Raw genomic sequence first — 26343 nt, 5'->3', positions numbered from 1 at the left:
GATCGGTCCATTCGAGCGACTCGATCACGCCTCGCCCGAGCCTAGCCTCGGACAAGGGCAGCCGACCCCGGAGGATTTCCGTCTCGCCCGAGGCCCCCCTCCAACGGCGGACATATTTCCGGCTCGCCCGAGGCCCTGCCTTCGCTAAGAAGCAACCCTGACTAAACCGCCGCACCGACCGACCAAGTCGCAGGAGCATCTAACGCAAAGGCACCATAGGAAGCTCTGCCCGACCCAGGGCTCGGACTCGGGCTAAGTCCCGGAAGACGGCGAACTCCGCTCCGCCCGACCCAGGGCTCGGACTTGGGCTAAGTCCCGAAAGACGGCGAACTCCGCTCCGCCCGACCCAGGGCTCGGACTCGGGCTAAGTCCCGGAAGACGGCGAACTCCGCTCCGCCCGACCCAGGGCTCGGACTCGGGCTAAGTCCCGGAAGACGGCGAACTCCGCTCCGCCCGACCCAGGGCTCGGACTCGGGCTAAGTCCCGGAAGACGGCGAACTCCGCTCCGCCCGACCCAGGGCTCGGACTCGGGCTAAGTCCCGGAAGACGGCGAACTCCGCTCCGCCTGACCCCAGGGCTCGGACTCGGGCTCAGCCCCAGAAGACGACGAACTCCGCTTCGCCCGACCCAGGGGCTCGGACTCCGCCCTGGCCTCTACCGAACGACCTCCGCCTCGCCCGACCCAGGGGCTCGGACTCGGCCTCGGCCATGGAAGACAGACTCGACCTCGGCTTCGGAGGAGCCTCCATGTCGCCCAACCTAGGGCGCAGGCCAGCCACGTCAACAGGAAGCGCCATCATCACCCTACCCCGAGCTGACTCGGGCCGCAGAGAACAAGACCGGTGTCCCATCTGGCTAGCTCCGCCAGACAGGCAATGATGGCGCCCTGCATGCTCTGTGACAACGGCGGCTCTCAGCTCTCTTACGGAAGCAGGAGGACGTCAGCAAGGACTCAACCGCTCCGACAGCTGTCCCTCCGCCAGGCTCCGTCGCTCCTCCGATGGCCACGACATCACACCAGCTGGGTGCCAAAATCTCTCCGGCTGCCACATCGGCATGTACTTAGGGCGCTAGCCCTCCCCCGCTAGACACGTAGCACTCTGCTACACCCCCATTGTACACCTGGATCCTCTCCTTACACCTATAAAAGGAAGGACCAGGGCCCTCTTAGAGAGGGTTGGCCGCGCGGGGACGAGGACGGGACAGGCGCTCCCTTGGGGCCGCTCGCTTCCCTCTCCCGCGTGGACGCTTGTAACCCCCTACTGCAAGCGCGCCCGACCTGGGCGCGGGACGAACACGAAGGTCGCGGGATTCCCACCTCTCTCACGCCGGTCTCCGGCCGCCTCGCTCCTTTCCCCCCTTCGCGTTCGCCCACGCACTCGACCCATCTGGGCTGGGGCACGCGGCACTCACTCGTCGGCCTGAGGGACCCCCGGTCTCGAAACGCCGACAATTTTCACCTCAATCATCTTGACTGGAGATAACTTTCTTCAATTATTCCTGGGATGGGAGGGAGTAGGTCTTGCTTCATATTTGTTAATTCATTTCTGGTTTACACGACTTCAGGCGGATAAAGCAGCTATAAAAGCTATGCTTGTCAATCGAGTAGGTGATTTTGGATTAGCTCTTGGGATTTTTGGTTGTTTTACTCTCTTTCAAACAGCAGACTTTTCAACCATTTTTGCTTGTGCTAGTGCTCCCATAAATGAATAGATTTTTTGCAATATGAGATTTAATGCCAAAACCCTGATTTGTATTTTACTTTTTATTGGTGCAGTTGGGAAATCTGCACAGATAGGATTGCATACTTGGTTACCCGATGCAATGGAGGGTCCCACTCCAGTATCTGCTTTGATTCATGCAGCTACTATGGTCACTGCTGGCGTTTTCATGATAGCAAGGTGCTCCCCTTTATTTGAATACTCACCTACGGCTTTGATTGTTATTACTTTTGCGGGAGCTATGACGTCATTCCTTGCGGCAACCACTGGAATATTACAGAACGATCTAAAGAGGGTCATAGCTTATTCAACTTGCAGTCAATTAGGTTATATGATCTTTGCTTGTGGCATCTCTAACTATTTGGTTAGCGTCTTTCACTTAATGAATCATGCGTTTTTCAAAGCATTACTCTTCCTGAGTGCGGGTTCGGTGATTCATGCCATGTCGGATGAGCAAGATATGCGGAAGATGGGGGGCTTGCCTCCTCCTTTCCTTTGACCTATGCCATGATGCTCATGGGCAGCTTATCTCTTATTGGATTTCCTTTTCTAACTAGATTTTATTCCAAAGATGTGATCTTAGAGCTCGCTTACACAAAGTATACCATCAGTGGGAACTTTGCTTTCTGGTTGGGAAGTGTCTCTGTCCTTTTCACTTCTTATTACTCCTTTCGTTTACTATTTCTAACATTTCTAGTACCAACTAATTCATTCGGGCGAGAGATTACGATGTCATGATGTGCCCATTCCTATGGCCATTCCTTTAATACTTTTGGCTCTCGGGAGTCTCTTTGTAGGATACTTGGCCAAAGTGTGACCTGTTAGCCCATAAGTAAGCACTGTGATGAAGCGGTTGTTGCTCACCCGATACTATTGTTGGGGCGAAGGCGAAGACGCCACCCTTCGCTCGATGCCTTCGCCGACCTCGCTGCACTAATGGAAACAAGACGACGGGCAGACTTACCCTTCGTCCCACACGTAGCCGGACGAAGACCTATGACGAGGTCATCTCATCTTGCGACCTCGTCCAACATTGAGGCCCACGTGTGATCCGGCCCATTGTAACAGGCCCTGCGTGGCCGCTGCGCATTACGGGCCTAATTTGTAAAGGTCTCCCTGTAATTACGGTCTGTAACCCCGCTTTATGGGAATATTCCGGGGATAACCAAGGTGCCTGAGGGCACATGCGTCCTTAACACTGGACGCTGGGCACTTAGATACCTATAAATACCCCGCACAGTGCCCTTGAGAGGCTAGATTAACAGAGCTATTGCCATCTCGAGCAAAAACCCTGTTTACGTTGCTACACTCCCCCGTTGGATCAACTTGCACCGGAGAGCAAGTTCCAACATTTGGCGCCCACCGTTCATGCTACGAAAAAACCACCCGCGATGGCACCCAAGAAAGCTAGCTCGAAGGCTGACGAGGCTGCGAAGGCAGCACTGCTGGTCGAGAAAAAGGGCAAGGCCCTCGCCCTCGTCCACACCACCCACCAAGAGGCCACCGAAGACGACGCTCTCCACACCTGCGGCTCTGGAGAACAGCCGCAACCTCCCCCAAGCTTCACTCCACCAGAGGGCGCGGACGTCATCGAGGACGGCGAAGTCATCAGTGTCTCCGCGGAAGAACAGCTACAGTTGCGCGCCTTGCGCATCAAGAACCGCAATATCCAGAAGCAAAAAGAAATACTTGAGGCCAAGCGCCAACGTGTGTCTGCACAAGCCAAGGTGCGGCAGATGATACGCGATGAAGAGCAGAAGGCCCAGGAGCTCGAACAAGAGATCGCGCTAATGCAGCGCGAAGGCCACCTCGGCCTGCAACATGGCCCACCCCTGCAACAGCGCGCACAAGTCGAAGACCCATACTTCCCCCAGCGCGGCCACGCCATCCCACACGCCGCGGCATTCCAAGGTGTCAACTACCTCGATGAGCGAAGTCCCCTGGCGCCACACCTGCAAGTGACACCTTGGCCCGCCAACTTCCGGGCAGCGACCTATCCCAAGTACAACGGCAGCACTGACCCAGCACAGTACATCATGAGTTATCAGGTCGCCGTTGCATCTTCCGGAGGGGACGACGCCACGATGGCCAAGTCATTCATCATCGCCCTCGAAGGCCCAGCCCTCACCTGGTACACCAGGTTGCCCCCGCTGTCCATCGACTCCTGGAGAAGCCTCCGGGACAAATTCCTGCTCAACTTCCAAGGGTACCGCCCAGACACCGACGCCTTGGCTGAACTTTCACTCTGCAAGCAGCTGGAAAAAGAGACTCTGCGGGAGTACTACCGCAAGTTTCTGACCCTCAAATCACAACTGCCTTCGGTCGATGACCAAATCGCCATCCACTACGCCATCAGCGGCCTTCGGGCCAGCGTCCTTTACAGCCATTGCATCAGGGATCCGCCCAAGAACCTCCAGGAGTTGTATTAGCTATTTGAAAAATATGCCAGATCCGAAGAGCTCCACCAGCGCAAAGTCGAGTCTCAGAGGAAACCCAAAGACACTCCACAGTCCAGTCGCACGTGGACGAGGCCCTCGCAGCCAGACTCCGGTCGGGACGGCCGCAATCAGCAGCAAGTGCACAACATCGCCAACCAGCACCCCGCTGGTGAGGCCCCTCGCCGCCAGGAATATCCCCCACAGGGCCGCGGGAACGGAACTCGCGGACGGGGCCGGGGGCGTGCGCAGCAGCCACGCCGATTTTACTGCCTGTTCCACGGCGAAGACTGCGCCCACCAAACCAGAGACTGCCCAGAGACGAAGGCCACCAGAGACAGTATGGCACGGGCGCAACCAGCCGACAACCCTAGAGTTGTCGCTCACACATATCAGCAACCCCCTCCGCCATACATCCACGGCCCCGCTCCGCATCCACCGCACCACGCATACCAACACCACCAGGAAGTACAAATCGTACCTCCCCCACCCCCACCTCCACACCAGCAACAACAAAACATCCACCACCCCCATGCCCCAAAGCAAGAGGACTTCGCCGATCAGCCGTATCGCGGAGTCATTCATATGATCACTGGGGGGTCCAGCGCCGACTTCGACACGAAGCGGCAGAAGCGGGACCACTACCGCAGCATCAACCACGTCGCCATCACCGGTCCGGTCGTATAGACGAAGTGGTCCCACGTGCCGCTAACCTCTGACGCCCGAGACGTCGATCTACGCAGCGCCCCCCACATCGACACCATGGTTATCAACTGCAGTGTGGCAGGCTGGGACCTGCACAAAGTCCTAGTCGACAATGGCAGCCAAGCAGACATCATTTTCCTCCATGCCTTCGACCGCATGGGCATAAGCCACAGCCTGCTCAAGCCTTCGGACAACCCACTATATGGCTTCGGCGGCAAGGGCACGTTTCCCGTCGGCAAAATAGAGTTGCCTCTCTCCTTCGGTGTAGCACCCAATGCCCGAAGTGAGCAAGTGACCTTCGATATCGTCGACATGGTGTATCCGTACAACGCCATTATGGGTCGGGGCTCCATCAACAAGTTTGAGGCAGCCATTCACGGACTTTACATGTGCATGAAGATACCAGGTCCGCTACGCGCCATCACGGTCTACGGCAACCAGCAGACTGCGCGAAACATAGAACGGGACTTCGTCCCCGGACAAAGAAACGTGCACTGCCTCACGGCCCAGCGCGAGGTCCCCGCGTCCGCCAGCCCAACTGACAAAGAACACAACAAAGCACAGCTACACAGCAACGACGGGACCAAGACTGTTCCCCTCGACCAGGCCACGCCCAAGCAGACGGTCACCATCAGCGAAGACCTCACTTCGCATGACGAGGAGAAACTCCTCTGTTGTTTGTCCAAGAACAAAGACGTCTTCGCCTGGTCTGCCCTCGACCTGGTCGGGGTCAGTCGCTCCATCATCGAGCACAGCCTGGGAATCGACCCTTCGGTGAGACCGAAAAAACAGCGGCTCCGCAAAATGTCTGATGAGAAGACAGAAGCCGCCAAGGCTGAGGTACATCGCCTCCTGGAGGCCAAATTTATCGAGCCAGTGGCCTACCCCACATGGCTCGCCAACGTTGTGATGGTGCAGAAAAAGAGCGGCAAATGGCGGATGTGCATCGATTTCACCAGTCTCAACAAGGCCTGCCCAAAGGACAACTTCTCGTTGCCTCGGATCGACAAAATAGTCGATAGCGCGGCCGGGTGCGAAGTCATGTCACTCCTCGACTGCTTCTCTGGTTACCATCAAATATACATGAAGGAGGAGGACAAGGCCAGCACCAGCTTCATAACACCCTTCGGCACGTATTGCTTCATCAGAATGCCGGAGGGACTCAAGAACGTCGGGTCCACCTTCTCCCGGCTTACCAAAACGGTGCTCGAGGGGCAAGTCGGCAGAAATATATTCACGTATGTGGACGACATCGTTGTCGCCAGCAGAAGCAAGGAGGACCATCTTGCTGACCTCGCCGAAACGTTTGTGAACATGCGGGACGCACGACTTCGCCTAAACCCTGAAAAGTGCGTCTTCGGCGTTCGCCAGGGGAAAATATTGGGCTACCTAGTGTCACACCGCGGAATCGAGGCCAACCCAACCAAAATTCAGGCCATCATCAACATGACGCCCCCGCAGTCAGCCAGAGACGTCCAACGCCTGACAGGCAGATTGGCCGCCCTCAACAGATTCATCTCCAAATCCGCAGAGCGAAGTCTCCCCTTCCTCAAAACTCTCAGCGGCGCAAAAGACTTCGCTTGGGGACCAGAGCAGGCGGCAGCCTTCGCCTCATTGAAACAGTACCTGTCGAAATTGGCAGTTCTTACAAGCCCCGACTCTTCGCTACCCCTGTTGCTTTATGTTGCGGCTTCGCCACATGCGGTCAGCGCGGCACTGGTTCAGGAGCAGACAGTAGAGGGCGTGATCAGGCAATGTCCAGTTTATTACGTCTCCGAAGTGCTCACACCATCAAAATGTAATATGACGGAACTGGAAAAGATTGCATATGCAGTTATTATGGCTTCGCGCAAATTGCGCCACTATTTTGAAGCATTCAAGGTCCGGGTCACCTCAGATAGGGGACTCGGCGAATTGTTCAGGAACCCGGAGGCATTGGTACGGATCGCCAAATGGGCGGCCGAACTCTCCGGCTACCACATCACATTCAAGCCCAGGACAGCCATCAAGTCACAAGTTCTGGCAGACTTCGTTGTCGACTGGACTGGGCCAATAACACAGCCGGACCCGTCCGCAGAGAAGGTTTGGACAATCCATTGCGACGGCGCATGGTGCCACGCGGGGGCAGGCGCTGCTGCAGTCATTACCTCACCCACCGGGGTCAAGCACAGATACGCGGCACGCCTCAGCTTTGCTCTGGAATCTGACAGATGCACTAACAACATAGCAGAATACGAAGCTGTCATCCTCGGCCTCTGCAAACTAAGGGCCCTTGGTGTCACTACCTGCATTATCAGAACAGACTCCAAGGTAGTCGCCGACCAAGTCGAGAAAGACTATGCAGCAAAGGACCCTGCACTTATGCAATACCTCACGGCTATCCGTAGTCTCGAGAGACAATTCAAGGGTTTCACCTTGCAGCATGTGGACCGGGCCAAGAATGAGGAGGCCGACGCATTGGCCAAGGCTGCCGCCAGAGGCGAGTCCCTGCCCTCCGACGTGTTCTACCATGTTATCGGCACGCCAGCCGTCCGCAGCCCCGAAGGGCTCCAAATAACCAATGACAGCGAGGGCCACCGTATAGTCAACCTTATTATGACCAAAGACTGGCGGGCACCAATAACCCTGTTTCTACAGGGGTACTACCATCCAACCGACTCAACGAGGCCAAGCGCCTCAAACAACGAAGCCGGGACTTCGCACTGATTGAAGGCCAGCTTTACAAGAAGGGGGTCAGTCAACCAATGCTTAAATGTGTCACCGAGACTGAAGGCATCCAAATCCTGCGCGAAGTCCACAGCGGGACTTGCGGCTCTCACGCAGGGCCAAGGGCCCTAGCCGCAAAGGTGATCCGTCAAGGTTTCTACTGGCCCGCAATGATCTGCGCCGCAAATCGGGTCACAAGGTCCTGCGAAGCCTGCCAGAAGTTTTTTCCTCGATCAGGCAGCCCTTCGCAATTCACGAAACTAATCGCCCACACATGGCCTCTTCAGCGCTGGGGCCTGGACATTGTTGGGCCCCTGCCCACGGCTCAGGGGAACCTCAAATTCACCTTTGTCGCTGTCGAGTATTTTACCAAATGGATCGAGGCGAGGGCTGTATCCACAATAACATCAAAGACTGCACAGAAATTCTTCTGGCAAAACATTGTTTGCCGCTTCGGAGTCCCGTCCGAACTCACAGTTGACAACGGCAAGCAATTTGACTGCCAAGACTTCAAGGATTTCTGCTTCTCCATTGGCACCAAGCTTGACTTCGCCTCAGTATACCACCCGCAGTCCAACGGAGTTGTGGAATGCGCCAATGGCAAAATTTTCACAGCTGTCAAAGAAGATGCTCCTCGATGATAAAAAGGGCAAGTGGGCCGATTTGTTACCTGAAGCGGTATGGGCATTAAACACGACTGAGTGCAGGGAGACTGGGTTCACCCCTTTCCGCCTTCTATATGGATCGGAGGCCATGACCCCGCAAGAAATAAAACATGGGTCCCCACAGACAGTCCCGTCAGCTGTCCCCGACGTGGACGAGCCCACTTCAAAGGACCTGATCGACGGAGACCGAGTCTTCGCATTACAGGCTCTAAACAAATACCAGGCCCAAACAAAAGCATGGCGTGACCACGCAATCATCCCGAGGGAATTTAGCGAAGGAGACCTCGTACTCGTCCGAACCGCTCGGACAGAGTCCCGGGGCAAACTGGAGCCCAAGTGGGAGGGCCCTTTCATCGTCAAGACGAAGGCGTCCCCCAGCGCATACAGGCTCGCGACGCCATCCGGCGAAGAATTGGAGCATTCCTGGAACATTGATAATCTCCGCAAATTTTTTGTTTGACTGCTCGGGGCCCGCTCGCCCTTGTAATTCCCACAACAATTTTATTCTAGCCCACACTCTTTTCCTCCCGGGGGGTGAGGTTTTTAACGAGGCGGAGCCATGTAATATACAAGCGAAAAATCCCCCGCAAAAATCTACGTCGAAAAAAGTTCGCGTCAACGGTCTTCGACATTCGACCAATACAAAGTCACCGCGAGGGGCAGCGCTAGCCACCCTCGCGTGCGACACTCCGCGCAAAAGTCGCCCAAGGGTGCAGCCGGACTAGCACAACAAGTGCGAAAAATCGAAGTCTTCCTCAAAAGGACTATCCGTGCAAAAGTCGCCTAAGGGTGCAGCCGGACTAGCACAACAAGTGCGAAAAATCGAAGTCTTCCTCAAAAAGACTATCCGTGCAAAAGTCGCCTAAGGGTGCAGCCGGACTAGCACAACAAGTGCGAAGTCCTCCCTTCCCAGTACCTAGCTTCCTCTTCTTAGTGGATGGGGCGGCCGCCGGCGCGGAGTCGTCTTCAGTCTCTGCAGCCGGTTTTTTCCCGCGGCGGTCGACAACGTCTTGCCCGGGATAACCGCCATATGGCAGACGGTTCAACTCGAAGACCCTATTCAAGCGATCGTTGGATCCGCGTATATCCCAACTACGCTGGGCCTCCGTCTTTGGCACATAGCGACCAACAATCCGCACCGCCCCATCCTCCACCTCACGCACGAATGCGGCGGGATCTCGGCCATGCAAATCCAGTGCGAAGGCGGGACTCCGCACCAGCATCCCGCCACGAGAGGGCATCTGGCGAGGGCATACTTCGCCCAGCGCCCAGCCACGCGCCAAGGGCCACACCCCATACGCGACAAACTCCTCAACCAGATCGCGCCCACTACTAATGCCAGCCGCGCACCGCAGGGTCCCTTCGTCTGCATCCTCCTCCGCCACTTCAAACTGCGGGTACGCTGAGTAATAATGCGAGCACATCTCGGCCACGGGGAGCCCCGGATGGTCTTCGACTGTGCCTTCGGCAACGTAGAACTAAAATTCCCACCAGTTGCCCCATTTATTGCGGGCACAGGGAACCAACTCAACGACTTCCATCGAAGTCTTGCCGGTCTTCGGCGTAAATGTACAAGATCCAAATTGAGCAATCTTATTTCCGATCCTCCTTTTCTGCCAATGCAGACAATAATACTTCGCGAAGACTTCGACTGATGGCTGCCCACCGTATGAAGTTGTTGCCCAGACATATTTTGACAGGGCCACCACGGCATTTGGTGTCAGCTGGTGGACCTGGACGTTGAATCTACGCAGAACTTCTCCCACAAATCGATGCGCGGGTAGACGAAGGCCAGCGGCGAAGAAAGCCTCGAAGACAACCAACTCGCCTCTGGCTCGGGGACCTCCTCCGTCCCTGGGACACGTGCCACTCCGCCGCCGAAATAACCAAGCTGTTGCATGTCTTGCACGCGGACCGAGGACATCCGCGACACGCCGAACTCCACTGTGTCGCCGGCGCGCAACTCCTCCGCCGCCACATTGCTCAGCGTCTCCTCGGAGGATGCGCCGGCCGACGGTGTAGCGGCAGCAGAAGAGGAAGAGGATGGCATCGCTACGTACCGGCGGCGGCGGCGGGCGGTCTGCTTCACACGGGCCAGATCTCCGACGAGCAAGAGCAAGGAGGGCAAACGAGCAGCGAGCGGTTTGAGAAGGCAGTTAGGGTTTTCGCGGAGCGCGGAAAGATAAAGTTCAAAACGCGTCGCCCCCCGCCCCCTTTTATACACAGGGCGCGACGCTTCGGGAAACCCGCAATCCAACAGTACGGCGTCAATCAACGGTCATGTCAAAAACCCCCGCGGAACCACTTCGAGCGAGGGCAGCGTCTCCACCATCTAGCGACGTCTTCGGCACCAGATGACTTAGTCGAACTGGTTCCTCAGAGGGCAAATGTTGGGGCGAAGGCGAAGACGCCACCCTTCGCTCGATGCCTTCGCCGACCTCGCTGCACCAACGGAGACAAGACGACGGGCAGACTTACCCTTCGTCCCACACGTAGTCGGACGAAGACCTATGACGAGGTCGTCTCATCTTGCGACCTCGTCCAACATGGAGGCCCACGTGTGATCCGGCCCATTGTAACAGGCCCTGCGTGGCCGCTGCGCATTACGGGCCTCATTTGTAAAGGTCTCCCTGTAATTACGGTCTGTAACCCCGCTTTATGGGAATATTCCGGGGATAACCTAGGTGCCTGAGGGCACATGCGTCCTTAACACTGGACGCTGGGCACTCAGATACCTATAAATACCCCCGCACAGTGCCCTTGAGAGGCTAGATTAACAGAGCTATTGCCATCTCGAGCAAAAACCTTGTTTACGTTGCTACACTCCCCCGTTGGATCAACTTGCACCGGAGAGCAAGTTCCAACAACGATCGTACGAGGTCACAATTTACCCAACACGATCATCCGGGGTGAAGAATAATTGGGGATCGAAATTCCCGCCAATGTCTGAGATGTTCAGTCGACTCCCTCCCCCTTTGTGAGGGTCTGGACCCCTACGAGTGAGCAGAAAAGGGAGGAGGAAAGAGGCCCTGGTGAACCGTCATAATAAGTGAACAAGTGTAAGCTTTGCTGCCCGACAGTATGGAGTACTGACCACACCGAGGGACAGACCCTGAAGCGAAGGACAGGAACGAGCGGAATCAATGTGTTCCAATTTCTAGCCTTGCACCGACCATCCAACGGACCATGGACTAAACGACCACTGCCTGAAAGGACTATGCTATGTCCAAGGGACCACCGCCCTCCACAAGGTACATCTTGCGCCTATGGGCCGCTATAACTATCCAAGAAGACACTCGAAAAAGGATGGATAAACAAACCTACCCGATGGACTACCGAGCTACAAGTCCTACGACACAGGAGCGGGATTCTCTAAAAAGCCAAGGTCGTGGGTGGCCAAGAAATGTGAAGGTTACTTAAAGCCAAGGTCCTACGACACTTGGAGACTTGGGATCTCAGCAGGAAATGTGAAGGTTGCTTAAGACGGCCGATAGGCGAAAGAGAATCCAAAAGTTTTGTTCTGATCTGAGTAGGCTCAACATAGGGAATACCCTAACCCTGGGAACCGGGGCGTATAAATCCGCTTATGGCATTCACCCAAGCATACAGAGACAGATGGAATGAAAGAAAGAAAAAGTAGCTCTACAGCTCACCCAGAAGAAGAAAGACCTGTCGTTAACCTAACGATTTGGAAATCCCTGGTGGGCTGGGCCTGAAAGACAAGTGTGTGGATTTCTACATCCTCGTTTTTACTTTAAGACACAACTCTTCTCTTTCTCGGTCAAATGACTTGTGATAGTCTACCTTGAGTAGGACCATAGGGATCTTATGTTTATGGCGAAAGATAAGTGGTTCTGTCACAACCAATAAAGTTTCTATGAGTGAGCGACCCACGCCGATTGACATGTGTCAATGTCAATAAGTGGATGAGTGTTGTTAAAGACAATGTTTGTTCCTCTTCTTTGAAACGATTTTGATGAATCTCGAAATGATGTTGATTGGCCTGAAATCCTCGACGGTGTTGGCATCTTTTTTTCTTTGGGAGGAGAGTGATGGATGCCTGGGTTAGCCTCCAAACATAAAGGCCATTGCTATAAAAGAGCTGCAAGAGAGAAAGCAGTTGCGGGTGGATGATGTCCCAGAAGGCTTGGATTACATAGATTCTACTAGAGTATGTTGAGATGCTCCCATTGCAACTCACTGATGGAGATGGAGAGCTCAGCTAGAGCTAGAGGTCGTACCAGCCCTCCGGGGTTGGAAGGGATTGAGAGAGAAATTAGTTTATTTCTCTTTAAATCCTCTTTAATCCTGAAAAGAATTTGAATTTCTAAACTAGACCTTAGTACGATTAGACCAGTTTTTCCATGTAGAAAAAAACTGGGGGTTTGAAATAGAAAGTTGTTGAAAGCAATTTTTTTCAAGCTTGCTACAAAATCAAAATTGAGAGTGAGTTTAGAAATATGTCAACCGTCTTAAAGAGAACGCTCCCAATATATAACAATGAAAAAAGTAGCTGAACATAAAACAGACAGCTGATCGACCCTCATTTTCAACTTTTGATAATTGGTATGTATGTATACACACAAGGCCGATCTTCTAATGTTGAGTGGCTTCTATCTAATAACAAGCCACACAAGACAGTTTAGAACTGGCAACCTCCTAAATAGTTTTTCAAGTCAGCATTAGCGTTGGTGAGCCCACCAAAGCCTCTGTTACATCATTTACCACAAGCCTGCACAACTTCAATCACTCATCATTCACTATACTCTGAAGAATATGATGATGTACCACCTCCATCCTCATCTCCGTTGGCTGCTCCATCTCCACCGTCGTCGTCATCATCATCTTCAATGTCATCATCCCCATCCATCTCAATGTCATCATCCTCATCCACCTCGACATCATCATCCCCATCCATCTCAACGTCATCATCCTCATCACCAGGATCTTCAGCTTCATAGTCCTCTCCATCTTCCTCACCCTCATCTCCTTCAGCATCCTCATCATTATCGTCGCTCCCATCACCCATCATCTGTACGGGTCTGGAGTCGGAATTGTCTCTTGGATAGCCTGAAATATGCTCACCATATTCCTCATTCATAGGTTCGACATTTTCCTCAGACTCATCGGATTGAGAGACCAAATTGTTCTCATCATCCTTCACATATTCCCTCCTCTCAAAGGCCCACTCTTCTGCACCTGAGCTCTCGGGAGAATGCGTAGTGCCAGTGTGATTTGTCTTACTTAACATGCTAAAACTGCCCAATAGGTTTGCCTTTGGAATTGATCTGGCACTGAGCTCGGATGGTTGCCGAGGTCTAACAGTTCGAAGTCCACGTCCACGTCCACGTCCACGGCCGCGGCCACCACGTGCATTCTTTCGTGGGGCTCTCCCATAGAGCATACTATTGTCATCCCTGAACTGAATCCTGGAAGAGCTGCCAATACCTCTGGGAACCCTACCACCATGACCACGAGATCTACCTCCCCTGCTGCCTCCTCTACCTCCCCTTCCCCGACCTCTACGACCATTGCTGTTAGGTAGCAACGTTCCATCCTGTTGATCAAAACCAATAGGCCTGAACTGTTCTATTTCTTGTTTGCCCTTATTCATAGAAGGATATCTCGGTGGAAGTTTCTGCGCAGAGAAAAAATAAATCATGTCATTGATCCATATAGCAGATCAAGAGGACCAATTACCACATGTAACCACCACTACAGTCTTTTGATGCAATAATAACAATAACCATAAGGCTTACCATGAAATCTCCAGATTCTTGCTCCTTATTTGAACCCAACTTTGGATGAAGGGTGTATGAGATGGAAGCATCCAAGTCTAACAATCTCAAGGCTACAGCAGCAGTAGTGTCAGGAACCCATGGAAGTGCAGTGGCAGATCCAGAACCTCCAGCCGAATTCTGAGTAGCAAAATCTTGTGTGCTTGAATTAAGCAACTCAGTTGTCGTTTCAAAGTTAGATGATAAGTAGTCTCGCTTTATTGCACTTTCCAGCACACTAAGCATCTGCAGATATATGACATGGTAGGATTTAGATACGCAAACAAAATTGATACATAAACTTGATTTGATGATAAATTAAAATCAGGCCTCTTACACCATGCTAATCTCCTCCTACACAATAGCTATCCAAGTCCGTTCATAAGCAAATGTAGAATAAACTGCTAAATTAAAGTGGTACAAACCTCTGCTGGAGGTCAAAACATGCACAAGATTCAGAACAATTATTCATGCATAGCCTGAGGTCAAAACATGCTATGATCAATACAGCAACAAATTAGTAATAGCTGTATACGGAGGGGTGACAATGGACTCTAAATTTTACACTATAAAATTTAAGGCTCGGATTAGGTTCGGGCTCTATTTCTATTCATTTTTGAACTAAAATTTATTTAAGGACCTAAGAATTTGTGAAGGAACATTTGGATCGCGATCCATTACCACCCCTATTACGGGTGGAGGTTCAAAAGGGCCAAGGCATGAGCCACCATCATCAAAAGATTTCTTTAAAAAGAAGTATTGCTACTCAATTTCATCATTCAATTGCCAAGGAGATACTAATTTGGGCCCCTCTTTCTTTGGCCATGTTATGACCTCTTCTCTAATCCTGTCCAGACTCTGCCACTGGAATTATACAGTAAACAAAGGAGCAAAAAGCATGCAATGCAACCTGCAAGACTTCTTCGGCAGATGATGCAGAATACAACTTCGCACCCCAAGATTTCCGATACCCATCCGTCCAAAAAGGTAGAAGAGCTTCTGCCGGTACTAAGGCCTGTAACACGCGATCTAACAAGTCACACAAACACCATTTTTTGCAACAAACAAAATAGATGTCACTAATGAATGATCATAAAATGTCACTATACCTCAATGGTAGCTAAGAGCAGCCTTAGCAATCTCAATCCTACGGGTACAGAAAGGTCCACAGTTTGCATCTTCCAATTGGGATCTGTTCTTTGTTTTTCTTCACATTGTGATGAGTGTTCCAAGAAATTGTGAATGTGTTTGAATGTTTTGTGGCAAGAACAGTGCCTTTCTTCAGCTAAGTATATCTGGTAGCAATAATCACAAGAGTGAATCAACTCAGGACACCGCTTCTTTCCATATCTCATGGCGTATGTAGATTGGTGACTGTAGCACTCTCTCCAGATCCATTTCAGAAACACGGAAGCCCTTTTCGAGATAGAATTCTTCTCAGCTTCATTGCGCCCAACCTCTATCTTGAAAATATCTGAATGTGCCATAAGATTATCAGAAGCAACACCAGAAAGGGTACTGCATGGACTTCCAAATTCATTGTTGCAATTTGGACTTTCATTACTTCCATTTTCCGAAGTCCGTCCAGTTGGGTGTTCTAAATTAGCACACCTTTTCCTCTCAACAGCTTCCTTGAAGGTTGGCTCGATACTTTGCAAAATTGAGTGCAAATGTGACTCGCGGATGCCACGAGTATCAAGGGAAGCTACCAAAGCTTCAAATGCCTGCATTTTAATAATAGTATCCGACATCATGTTAAAGCACCAGTATAGCTGGATCTGTATGTCATGTAGTCAGTCAAGCTAGCAACTTAATAACCACTCACTATTCTAAAAGAGAAATATATATATATGTTCAATAGTCTACTTACTAACAGGTTCCTCTAGAAACTGAACAGGATATTATGCAGCTACTGCCAACAAACCTATGGACAGTAATCTTCAAGGACACAATCACAAGGAATTAGAAATTAAAAGTCACTCAGAATCTTGTATTAGTCATAATTATCTGGTCCCAACAAAGCTAGGCACATATAATTTCATAACTAGCGGAAACACTGGTTTCCCAATGAAATAGTGCTAAATGCCAGTGGTAACTGGTCAGTGACCCAAACATTGTGCCTAACACGACATGGACAAACAAACACAAAATCTTAAAAGCAAAGTATTATTACAATACCAAATAAGTAGCAAATTTAAAATAGGAGAACGACAAGTTTACAACTACTTTAAACATTTCAACAAAATATAGATGGCTCTTGCCAGCTATCAAATACTACCCCCTGATTAATCCAACTTCAATTACCTTCAGCCTTCTAGAAGAAAACAAACACCACAAATCCATAATCCCAACCATTCACAGTTGATCAAGTGTCTAAGATTGCAGTCCCATCATTCAAACTTGGTCTAAATACTTCCCAGAGGTTACATAAAATACAAACCATTTAACACATGGAAAGAACAAGACTCATGTGAAAGGGCCTCTAGCTAGTTGGTTAGGTGGTCTGAGTAGCCTGAGGAAGCGAATTTCAGGCTGGGGTTAAAAATACCTCGTTTGTCTCATGCCAAAGCACAGGTCTAAGGCCTACCCCAATCGTGGTCGTTCTCACATGGGTTATGGTGCCGCTGTTTATGGGTGGAACAGGGATTCGGGGATTTTCTCGACCTGTGTGAGGTCTTCTTAATACAATGCCTGAGGCTGTCTTACACACTTACCCCTGTAGGTTGAGTTTCTTTTAAGAACAAGAATCATCAGTTGAACTGCTCTATATTATATACCTATTGAGAATATTAGCTGATGAAATTGCAACTAATAAGATTGTTTTGAGGAAACAACTACCTCTGATGTATCAATGACCCTCCAGTATCCATCTCTAGATTCAAAAAAGATTCTTCCCGAACCAGGGTCATAGGATGATGAAGATGCAGAGAACTGCCAATACCGGTTCCGTCTCCGGTCTTGTCCAAGTGGTAGAGACCTGTACACATAAAGCTGTTCTGCCTTGTGACCTATGAAGGATTTCAACTGAGATCGAGTTTTCTCAGATGAAGCATATTGCTGAACAGACAAGCTTTCTGCGTTAGTACTCGATTCTCGGCTTGCACCATTCCGCTGATGATATACATCACCAGTAGTAAGCTGGTTCTGCTTATCAACAAGCAAACCATTGTTCATCAAATTGGCATTTCCGTTATTGTTTTTAATAGGGTCATGCACTGGTGTAAGGGTAATTTCAGCAGCATTATTTTCTTGATCTGTATCAACCTTCATACTCACATAAGAATCATACTGCATCTTACTAGTAAAGTCATCCCTTATACGCCTCTTATCAAGTTGTGCCTCAGCCCACAATTGTTTTTTCAAAGCACTCGCTGCTTCTAGGCGTTCCTGAAAAGTCTCTTGTTCAGATGATGTTCAATGGGAAAATAGCAAGATAACAAAATCGCAATAGAAACATTACCTCCAGAATTGCACGGATAGAATTTCCCTCGTTAGCAACGGCAATAAGTGCAACCAAAGCATTGAGGCGTTCGTCTACACTAAGATCACAGTAGTCACCCTCAGCTAGCCCCTGTACCCAGGACTCCCCTTGATTACTTTCGTCTATCTCAATGTCTTTAGCATCATCTCCAACCTCTGGATCAGTTGAACTACTTGCTTTACTGTCTAAAGTATGAAATGGTACACTTGCACTAGATTTAATCTGAATGCTTGGTGGCACTGATGTGTTCATCACGATGTTTGATTCTTTCTTTATGTCACCAACTACTGTAATTTGTGCACCATATTGAGCTCCAACAAGGGGCGACTTGGCATCCTTGTCTTCAATATTCACATCATCACCATCAGCATCATCATCGGCATCATCACATTCAGAATCATCATCCCTCTCAGCCTCATCCACATCCTTCTCGACTTCTTCACACTCCGGAAGCGCATTCTGAAACGCCCTGATTTTTTCACGTGCCGCTGCCAACACAGCCTCAGAATCATCTGGGTCCTTTCTGTAAGGAGTTTTAACACAATATGTCGAAGGTGCCGTTCTTTCAAAAAGCTTAGTGTCTCTCGACAATGCCGCAGATATAGATGCCTCTGGTGTCTTACTTGTTGTAAGGTCTCTAAGTCCAGATTTCTGAAGACAAAAAAGGAACAAACCAATATATGTTCCATTAGAAATAACAGGTCAGTACAATCTAGAAATTTATTTGATGCGGATATACCTGGATCTTTTCTGCAACTTCCAATATTGTGAGACCTTTGCTCCCTTCAAGTGACAGTACATGGAAAGCAGCAAACTTTACTGTTCCAGGTGTCAGACGGTGTCGAGACCTACGACGATTAGTATACCCTCTTTCTTTCATTAAAGCAGCAGCCTTCACAGCGGCTGAACCATTTCGCAGAATGGAAATGACATCTACACCATTACGACCCTTTAAAAAAACACCAAATTGATAAGGTATTTTGGGAAATCTCCATCTAGTTTATACGGAGCAAAAGGAAACTTTTTTTTGAAAAAAAAAATGTACTGCAAGTAAGCAAAATGCAGCTATACTTTTTTGAATTGTCATGAATGGAACCCGTCAATTTCTAAGTAAATTAACCCAAAACCTTTCTAAGTAAATTAGTTTTCTAGCAGATGCCAACGGCATTGTCCAATTACTCATTCCCTCTGCATGGGATCAGATTTGGCCATGTAAAATCAAATGGTCAATCTAGTCCGCCAACTATCACCCATGGACCAAATGAAGGACTTGTTTGCTTATCAGTCCAAGCAGATCTGTTAGATTAAGCCTTGACCTTGAAGCACTAATTTCACATGTTTTCAACAAAAGAAATTAATAAGAAATGACATTAAAGTAGGCCAGAATTATATAATCATTTGTCCATTTATAATATTTCAGTGAGTTCACTAGATTTTGCCTCTACAGTTTTATAATGCCCCTCAACGTGGTGGTTCTAGATGCCTAAAATACAAGCAGTGTGAATGTTTTTAATAGTCATGTAGTAGGTGAATGTGTCGCTAACAAACTTTAGAGAAGGAAAGATGCTCTCAGATAATTATATGTTTGACATATCCTACTATTATAGGATATAGAAAAAATAATGGTCAAAGGTATGTCTTGAAGACAATGGCATTGCCTAAAACGACAAGTAAACAAGAATGGAGTATTGACTAAGCAAATGCAATCATGTTTCCTCAAAATTACACTATGAAATATAGATTACTCCACATTATTATAAATTTATAATATAACTGACAAAGTGATATTGAGGTTCACAATGGAAACTGCCAATAATCAAATACCTCGTTATCATCGCGGTGATGGACAATTTCAGCATCACTTTTCTTTAACTGAGGCCCAAAACCAGCACATAAACCAAATTGGCGCAATATTTCAGGCCATGTAAGAAAGTTCAAGTGTCTCTGCCAGTTGAGTATGTTGATGCCCCAAGCATAGGCCTAAACAAGAAATGTTTTTCATTAAAAATTGCTACTATCCTTCAAAAAAGAACAAAAAACTGTGTTTTAGAGAACCAGCAGTTCTGAATACATACCCCTTCAACAATTTGTGGGTGACCACCTCCAGGATTAGCAGAACTGCTCTGATTTACACCTAAAGCAACTGAAGGAGTCCGGGCAACATCCTCAATATCTTTTATAACAGATTTCAGCAGAGAAACATGCAATTCACCTAAAAGCCTTGAATCCTATCAGATGAATAATAAAGAATTGGTTATGGCACACATCTAAATCCATGAAATGATATAAGAGAAGCTTCAAATGTATGATGAGGTAGTCATGAACTCATGATCCAACAACCAAATTTTAGTTTAGTCTGGAAAAGGAAATGTAAATTATCACCCACATGAGTTAAATGAGACAGTACATGACATCATAATATGTTAATATCTTTACTCAATGAAACAAGTAGATGGTAAAAATGAAAAGGCCTAGGACTATGTCTATGTCCTAGTTATCAAGATATAAAATGAACCAGCATCATGTCATCATAGAACTTACATAATCATGATATGCTACATCTAGAACTTACATAATCATGAAGAGCCTGCACAAATTCATCCAACGTAAATGACGGAAGCCCAAGAACATCACCGAAGGTAACAAAAAACTTCCAAGCCTGGATCTCATCAACAACATGGCAGGATAGCAAAAAAGTAGTAAGCGCATGGAGAATCCATGATACAATAGAATCATAAATCACAGCAACAGAAAAATGAACTTTCAGATGGAACAAAACAGAAGACGCTAATAGGCCTATTGAACTCCTGTTTCCACTTTCTGTCCAATGAATCATCTTATCTTAGGAAGGGAAGTATTTTCTTACAGAAAGAGCTATGTTGGAAAAAAAAAATCTCGAAAAGAAGCTATGTCAAAAATTATAAAGCTTTACATAACCACTCATTGTTTCGAAAGGGAAAATGCACATTCTAAAGATCAGGAGGTACCATCAAAAGGTTTCCAATAATATCCTCGGAAGCTGCCCATGGTTTTATTGAAAAAGGCACCTTCAGTCTCACAGTTTCAGGAGGGAACTTCCCCAGCATTCCTGCAAAAGGAGAAATCAAAATTTCTTACATCACATCAAGCAGTGTATGTGGTTCAGAAGCATCGATCATGAATGTGGAGTGTACCTCTGAATGAATCAAGCTGCTGTAATGTGTCACTATCAAGAGAAACCATTGAGGGCAGCCCTTTACTACGAGAGGCCAACTCTAATAGTTCCAAGCGCTCATCTTCCATCAGTTCCATACTCTCTCGCGCAATTCTACGAGCTGTAGCCCTCTCATTAGCAGCCTTCTGCCTCGCAGCTTCTTTCTCTCGTCGAAGCTCCTCTCTTTGTCTCAGTTTTTCAGCCTGTGCATACAACAAATTGTGAACTAAACAATGTCAGTGTACTAGACTTAAAAGTCTGCTGTTTACACAACTTTTATTTCAAATAAAGGCTGCAGAAGCAAGCTAACTTACTCGTATAGATTGTTTCTGCATAAACTTCTCCATGCGCTTGTGTTCGCGTCTTTGTTCCCTTTGGAATTTCTCTTCTTCCCTCTGCCTTTCACGCATCAACCTCTCCTCTTCCTTACGTCTCTCACGATCATGTCTCTCCATTTCTCTCCGCATTTGTTCTTCTCTCTGCAAATACGAAAAAGATTAGCAATGCATCATGGAAGGTATGCCGTATGCATGCTTCTTAGTGTAACTAAAGAAGACCTTTCTGTTCAGCAGATCTTGCTTCTCAAGCTCCTTTCTGATTCTCTTTTCATGAGCCTCAACCTCCCTAGCAATCTTAGCTTCCTCATTATGCTGAAGTAACATTAGACGAAGACAACATATATCAAAAAATAATAATACAAAGAAGGAAAAGAATATGGATATAATAATACAAAAGAAGAAAAATAATATATCCATAAATGCAGTGAGAACATACCTTGCGCTTTCTGTCCATGTGATATGTATCTTCATCATGATAACCCAATCTTTCAGGGGATGCCAGGGGGCTTTCGAATCCGGCAACTTGAGGGATGCCAAGTTGGCCGTGGATTGGAGTTGTGCTAGCATTAATATTTGACAAAGCCCCCTCATGATCTGTCAATGCCGATGCAATAGGTGACCTGCCACTGCCACGTTGAGTCAAATGGCTAGAACCAGATGATTGACTGTGAAATGTATAGCTAGGTGCCTGCTCAACTCCATGGAGAAAGCGTGATCCTGTAGACAGCGGAGCTACCCTCAAGTTTGACGCTTCTGCTGAAGAATCATAGAAGTGTGACTGGCTTGCCCTCTCATATGTATCACTTGGCTGCTCAGGAAGAAACTGGTATTCATGTACTGCCTGTGAGCCAAGATGAGAAGAGCCAATGAAGGATTTCCGTTTCCCTGTATTTTGAAGTAAAGGGTCTGTGGTAGGCAAGATTGCCGAAGCCTAAAGGGGAAACAGATTTTAAAGTTTAAACCGATCAATGATTGATTGATTTAAGAAAACAATAATCTCGTCCAGAATAAAAGGCAGTGGACAAGAAGAGAAATATAATAAAACTCAAAAACTCCAAACAATGCAACTTCGTGAGAAATGATAATGTATAATATGATCATGAAACAAATTTACAGTAACAAACCTAACAAAAAGAATATGCTCTATAAACAGAGTATGCACATATGGTGTCTGTTCCCTTCAATGCAACAATATGCATGAAATGAATAAACATGCAACAATATACATGAAATGAATAAACATGCAACACAGCAGCTTATGCTTTGAATATTATTACAGTTCAGATATAATTAGAACAAAATTCGAACACACAGCCTTGGCTTACGGAAAATGCCAAAAATATCATTAACTACAAACTGCAGTCACTATTCCAGTGAACTTATTAAAAGGCAGATTAATGGAAACAACACATAGATAAATGGACATTTGGATAGTCTCTAGTTATTCCATCTACTCGAAGACAAGGGGTGCATGAAGTTGTAAAAAAAACATTTGTCTGCAAGCAAACTAAGGCATACCTTCATGGTTTTGGGACCAGAAAACATCTTGGTCTCATATGATCGAAAGGGCTGCCTCGGTTGCTCAGGGACTGTTCCAAAACATTGAAAACAAATAGTAGAAAGCAAATCAGCGTAATGTAAATATGGAAAGAATACAGTGGCATCAATTTAGATTTCATACTCTACAAGACAATCCACGTCGAAACTTTGCAACACTATAAAAAAACATAGTAAATAGAAATCTTAGTCTATGTCAACTACATTTAATAATAAATATTTGAATGCCAGTTGGGTAAGCCTGATAGGTCAATAGGCTAGGCTTATAAATCGGTGATATGTATCCATGGTTCTTAAGGCAGTAAGGCGAGGCAAGGCATTGGACCACCGCCTAGATGCCTAGGCGCTTACTAAGGCAAGCAAGGCGACGCCTTACCAATCAGAAAATAGCACAACAACAGCATAGATGAGGAAGAAAAAAGAAAAGGAAAAAGGAGAAGGGCTAGGAGATGTATAAGAGATGGTCCAGACCATCAGCTAGCCCTTATAACCTCCCCTGCTGGTGTTAGGGTTACCCCAGTCTCAGACTCTCAGTGCCGCTGCTCTGTCTCAGTGCCGCCTCTCCTGCTCTCCCGAGCTCTGCCCCGCTGCTGCCCCCGAGCTCTGCGCCACCAGCCGCAACTCCCCCGAGTTCTGCGTCGCCGACTGCCGCTCTCCCGAGCTTTATGCCGCCGCTCCCGCTCCACCAAATCTCTGCTAGGCCTCTTTCCCTTCCCCTCTTACCTTTATTGCTGATTCTTAGCTAGGCGACAGGGGCGCCTAGAACTTTTGGGCGCCTGGACGCCTAGGTGTTGCCTAGGCAACGCCTTTGAAACCATGTGTGTATCTACTGTAAATTTATTTTAAAATAAATATTAAGGCATCAAATACAACAAATCAAGAGCACACAAGGTTCTCACCGATAGGTGCTCCAAATGCACCAGGAGGAAGTGGATCAAATTCAATACCAAGCACTGGTCCATCGTCCCTCAAAGGTTCCCCTATAAGTGCTTCCACAGAATCGATCACCCGGTGCTCTGCTTGCATAAGGTGCACTGGTGCCATATGAGGCAGCATGACTTGTGGCGGTTCATAGTACCTCCTCCCAATCTCCGGCACAGATAACCTAGGTGCAGCCGATAACCGGCCAGACCCTCTCCTGGAATAGGGCAGCAGCTGCTCACCATAGGTTCCGACAGTCCCCACCATCATCTCGCTGGGAGGCAATGGAGGCGGAAGCACAGGTGGCGGCGGCCCTATGACTGGGACGCTAACCTCCTCGTCCCTTAGCTGCCTCTTGGCCGGCGGTTTCCGGTCCTTGAGCCGGCGGTGGCAGAACCACATCTGAAGCTGCCTGTCTGTGAGGTTCAACTGCACCGACAGCTCCGCCCGCTTCGTCTCGTTGGGATACGAGTCCTCTGCGCAAAACAGAATCCCCATGAAAACCACACGCACAGTTCGATCAAAAGCTCGCAAAAACAAACCATCAAAACGTTTCAGAATCATCAATAGCCGACGAACCTGCGTACGTCCTCTCGAGGACCTCCAGCTGGTAGGGCGTCTTCATGACGCGCTTCACCGGCGGCTTCCCGCCGGATCCAGACGCGCCAGGAGCGCTACTCGCACCGCCAACGGCTGCGGGGGCCGACGGAGGGCCGGGACTCCCTGCCGCCGGCCCGGAGCCCCCGTCGTCGGAGGACTCCATTCCCGACTGACCGTTACCCTAGATTCGCCTCCGCCAGACAACAAAACACAACACGCGAAGACCAGGCCGACACAGAAGAACAACAAAACCTAATCACACGCTACGGCGAATTCCGACATATATACAGAGGCGCCAAGCCCGAATCGAGCCCGCGGCTCGATCCGCGCGACGAATTCCACCACCGACGGGCGACAGCAGCAGGTAACGTCGCAGCGCAGACGCGAGGTAGAACAGGATCGGTGGGCGCGCCGCGCCCCAGCACGGACGCGGAGAAGTAATAGGGACGCGGGCGCGAGGAGGAGCAACACGGGAGGCCACGGATGCAACTCCTCCTCCGCCTGCTGCTCGGCCCGAATTGGTCAGGGGTTTGGATTTCGCTTCCATGCTAATAAAAACCTTTTGGATTTGATGCCTCCGACTTTTTATTATTTTGCCTCGCTGCTGCTGCTGCTGGCGTTTGGTGCTCTTCCGTTCCGCGCGCCTGCGCTGCCTGGTATTCCTTTTTTCCCTCTATGCGGAGGGAGGAGTCAGGGTCAGCAGCCCAGGAAAGAAAGGGGGGGCGATGTGGATCTGTTCTTGGTGCGGTGTGGATTTCTTGCGTGCGCGTTGTGAATCTCGCGGCGGGTGGGGTTCATAGGTTGGCTGTGGTTGCGGGCCTTCCTCGTTCGTGCGATGAGATCGTAGAACAGTTTGGCGGATCTTCTGTGGCCTGGGGCGCGGAATGTTTGTGGCCTACGGAGGCGGGGCCCGGTGGGTGGCCGCGCTTCGCGTACCAAATGGTGCCCGAGCCCCAAGCTCGACCGGTGGACGAGTCTGCGCTCGATGGTCTGCGGGTCTGGCCAGCCGTGCACCCGAGGCAGGTCGAAGTGGTGCTTCCAATCTATGTGGATTGAGTGAATTAGGTGATTTAAATTCTAAACAAGTTTAAAAAATATATAATTTTTTTCAATCTCACTCAATTCATATGTGATAGGAACAATCGAATAAGGTCTTATGAAGTGTTACTACTAACTAACTAATTATGAGAAATAAGGTGATGATAGATCAATTCATTCCATTCTAAACCCAAACAAAAAAGAGTGAGAAATGAAAAGACGGTGAAATAAGATTATACTACCAAATTTAAAGAATGGACTGCACCACCTCATATTGAAGGGAGTTATTCCCCAAACCAAACATCCCCTTACTTTTCACGATCGTGACTCAGGGTTTACTATATTGTTTCACACCCAATCTCGATGACGAGTGAAATCGAAAAAACACTCAAATTTTACCGACTTTTGTAGATCTCAAATGGATTCCAATTTAATAATTAAAAAAACAAAAAATGCTATTCTCGAAGGGTTTTCGATGAATTTCGAGCGGTTTCCAGTGATTTACTACCAGAAATTTTTTATTAGTTTTTAAAAAATGGTAGGATTTTAATAGATTTTTCCATTTTTATGATTTTTACTTCAATTTTTTAAAACAAAATTTTCGAAAATTATCCCCATGTCCATTTTTACGGTGACAGACGATTATCGAGCGGGATTTGGAACTATGTCATGACTGTATGTAGGAGGAGACTAGGAGTGGTGTGCTACGACTAAGCACAAAGCTCTCACATGGGTGAGGTAAGTACTCCATGGCATATTTCAAGTGTTTATTTTTTAGGTAATGTGTAAGGTTAGTTTGGCAGGGCTTCGACTCCGACTTCTCTGGAGGAGTAGCTCCTCCACAGATGCTAGTGTCTTTTTGCAAATCGTCTGGTAAAATGGTTCCTCTTGCATTTTGTAATTTTATATATGAGACAAAAGGTTATGATGAAAAAATATTTTATAGAACATTGTTACAACAAAAGAATGTTACGGTGAAAAAATATGTAGTGAAACTGTATTATATCAAACAACTAACTGAAACTCTTTCTGATAGAGAACTGCAACGTATAATACTTGCCAGTAGATAATCTATTATTTGTTGCTACTTGCCAGTACTTGCTACATAGCAACTTGCTACAAAGCCCTAACAGATAGCGCCGGAGAGAGAGGAGGCATGGGAGAGAGAGCGTCGAGCGGTGCGGAGCCGGTTTTCCTGGGCTCCGG

The 26343-nt window shown here is 48.4% G+C and overlaps 1 protein-coding gene across 2 annotated transcripts; it reads right to left on the bottom strand.

Annotated features, from left to right (window-relative positions):
• Nucleotides 1-12704: 12704 nt before the first annotated feature.
• LOC103635335 (Putative homeodomain-like transcription factor superfamily protein) lies at nt 12705-25047 on the bottom strand. Of its 2 annotated transcripts, none has more exons than XM_008657815.3 (18): nt 24079-25047; nt 23478-23975; nt 22540-22610; nt 21458-21952; nt 21241-21333; nt 20998-21162; nt 20664-20886; nt 20478-20578; nt 20063-20149; nt 19566-19718; nt 19315-19470; nt 18230-18439; nt 17470-18141; nt 16848-17396; nt 15119-15733; nt 14920-15024; nt 13992-14255; nt 12705-13870 (listed from the first exon to the last, which is right to left on the bottom strand). In XM_008657815.3, exons 1-18 carry the CDS (start codon nt 24260-24262, stop codon nt 12986-12988), a joined length of 5526 nt encoding a protein of 1841 aa, XP_008656037.1. In that variant the 5' UTR covers nt 24263-25047; the 3' UTR covers nt 12705-12985. The 2 variants fall into 2 exon arrangements, with proteins under 2 accessions (XP_008656037.1, XP_008656038.1); XM_008657816.3 differs by having other exon boundaries at nt 21458-21862.
• Nucleotides 25048-26343: the final 1296 nt, after the last annotated feature.

Source organism: Zea mays, chromosome 8 (assembly GCF_902167145.1).
Source record: "Zea mays cultivar B73 chromosome 8, Zm-B73-REFERENCE-NAM-5.0, whole genome shotgun sequence".
NCBI classification, from domain to species: domain Eukaryota; kingdom Viridiplantae; phylum Streptophyta; class Magnoliopsida; order Poales; family Poaceae; genus Zea; species Zea mays.
Note: the sequence above shows the minus strand (reverse complement) of the source record. Positions and strands in the feature narration are given on the sequence as shown.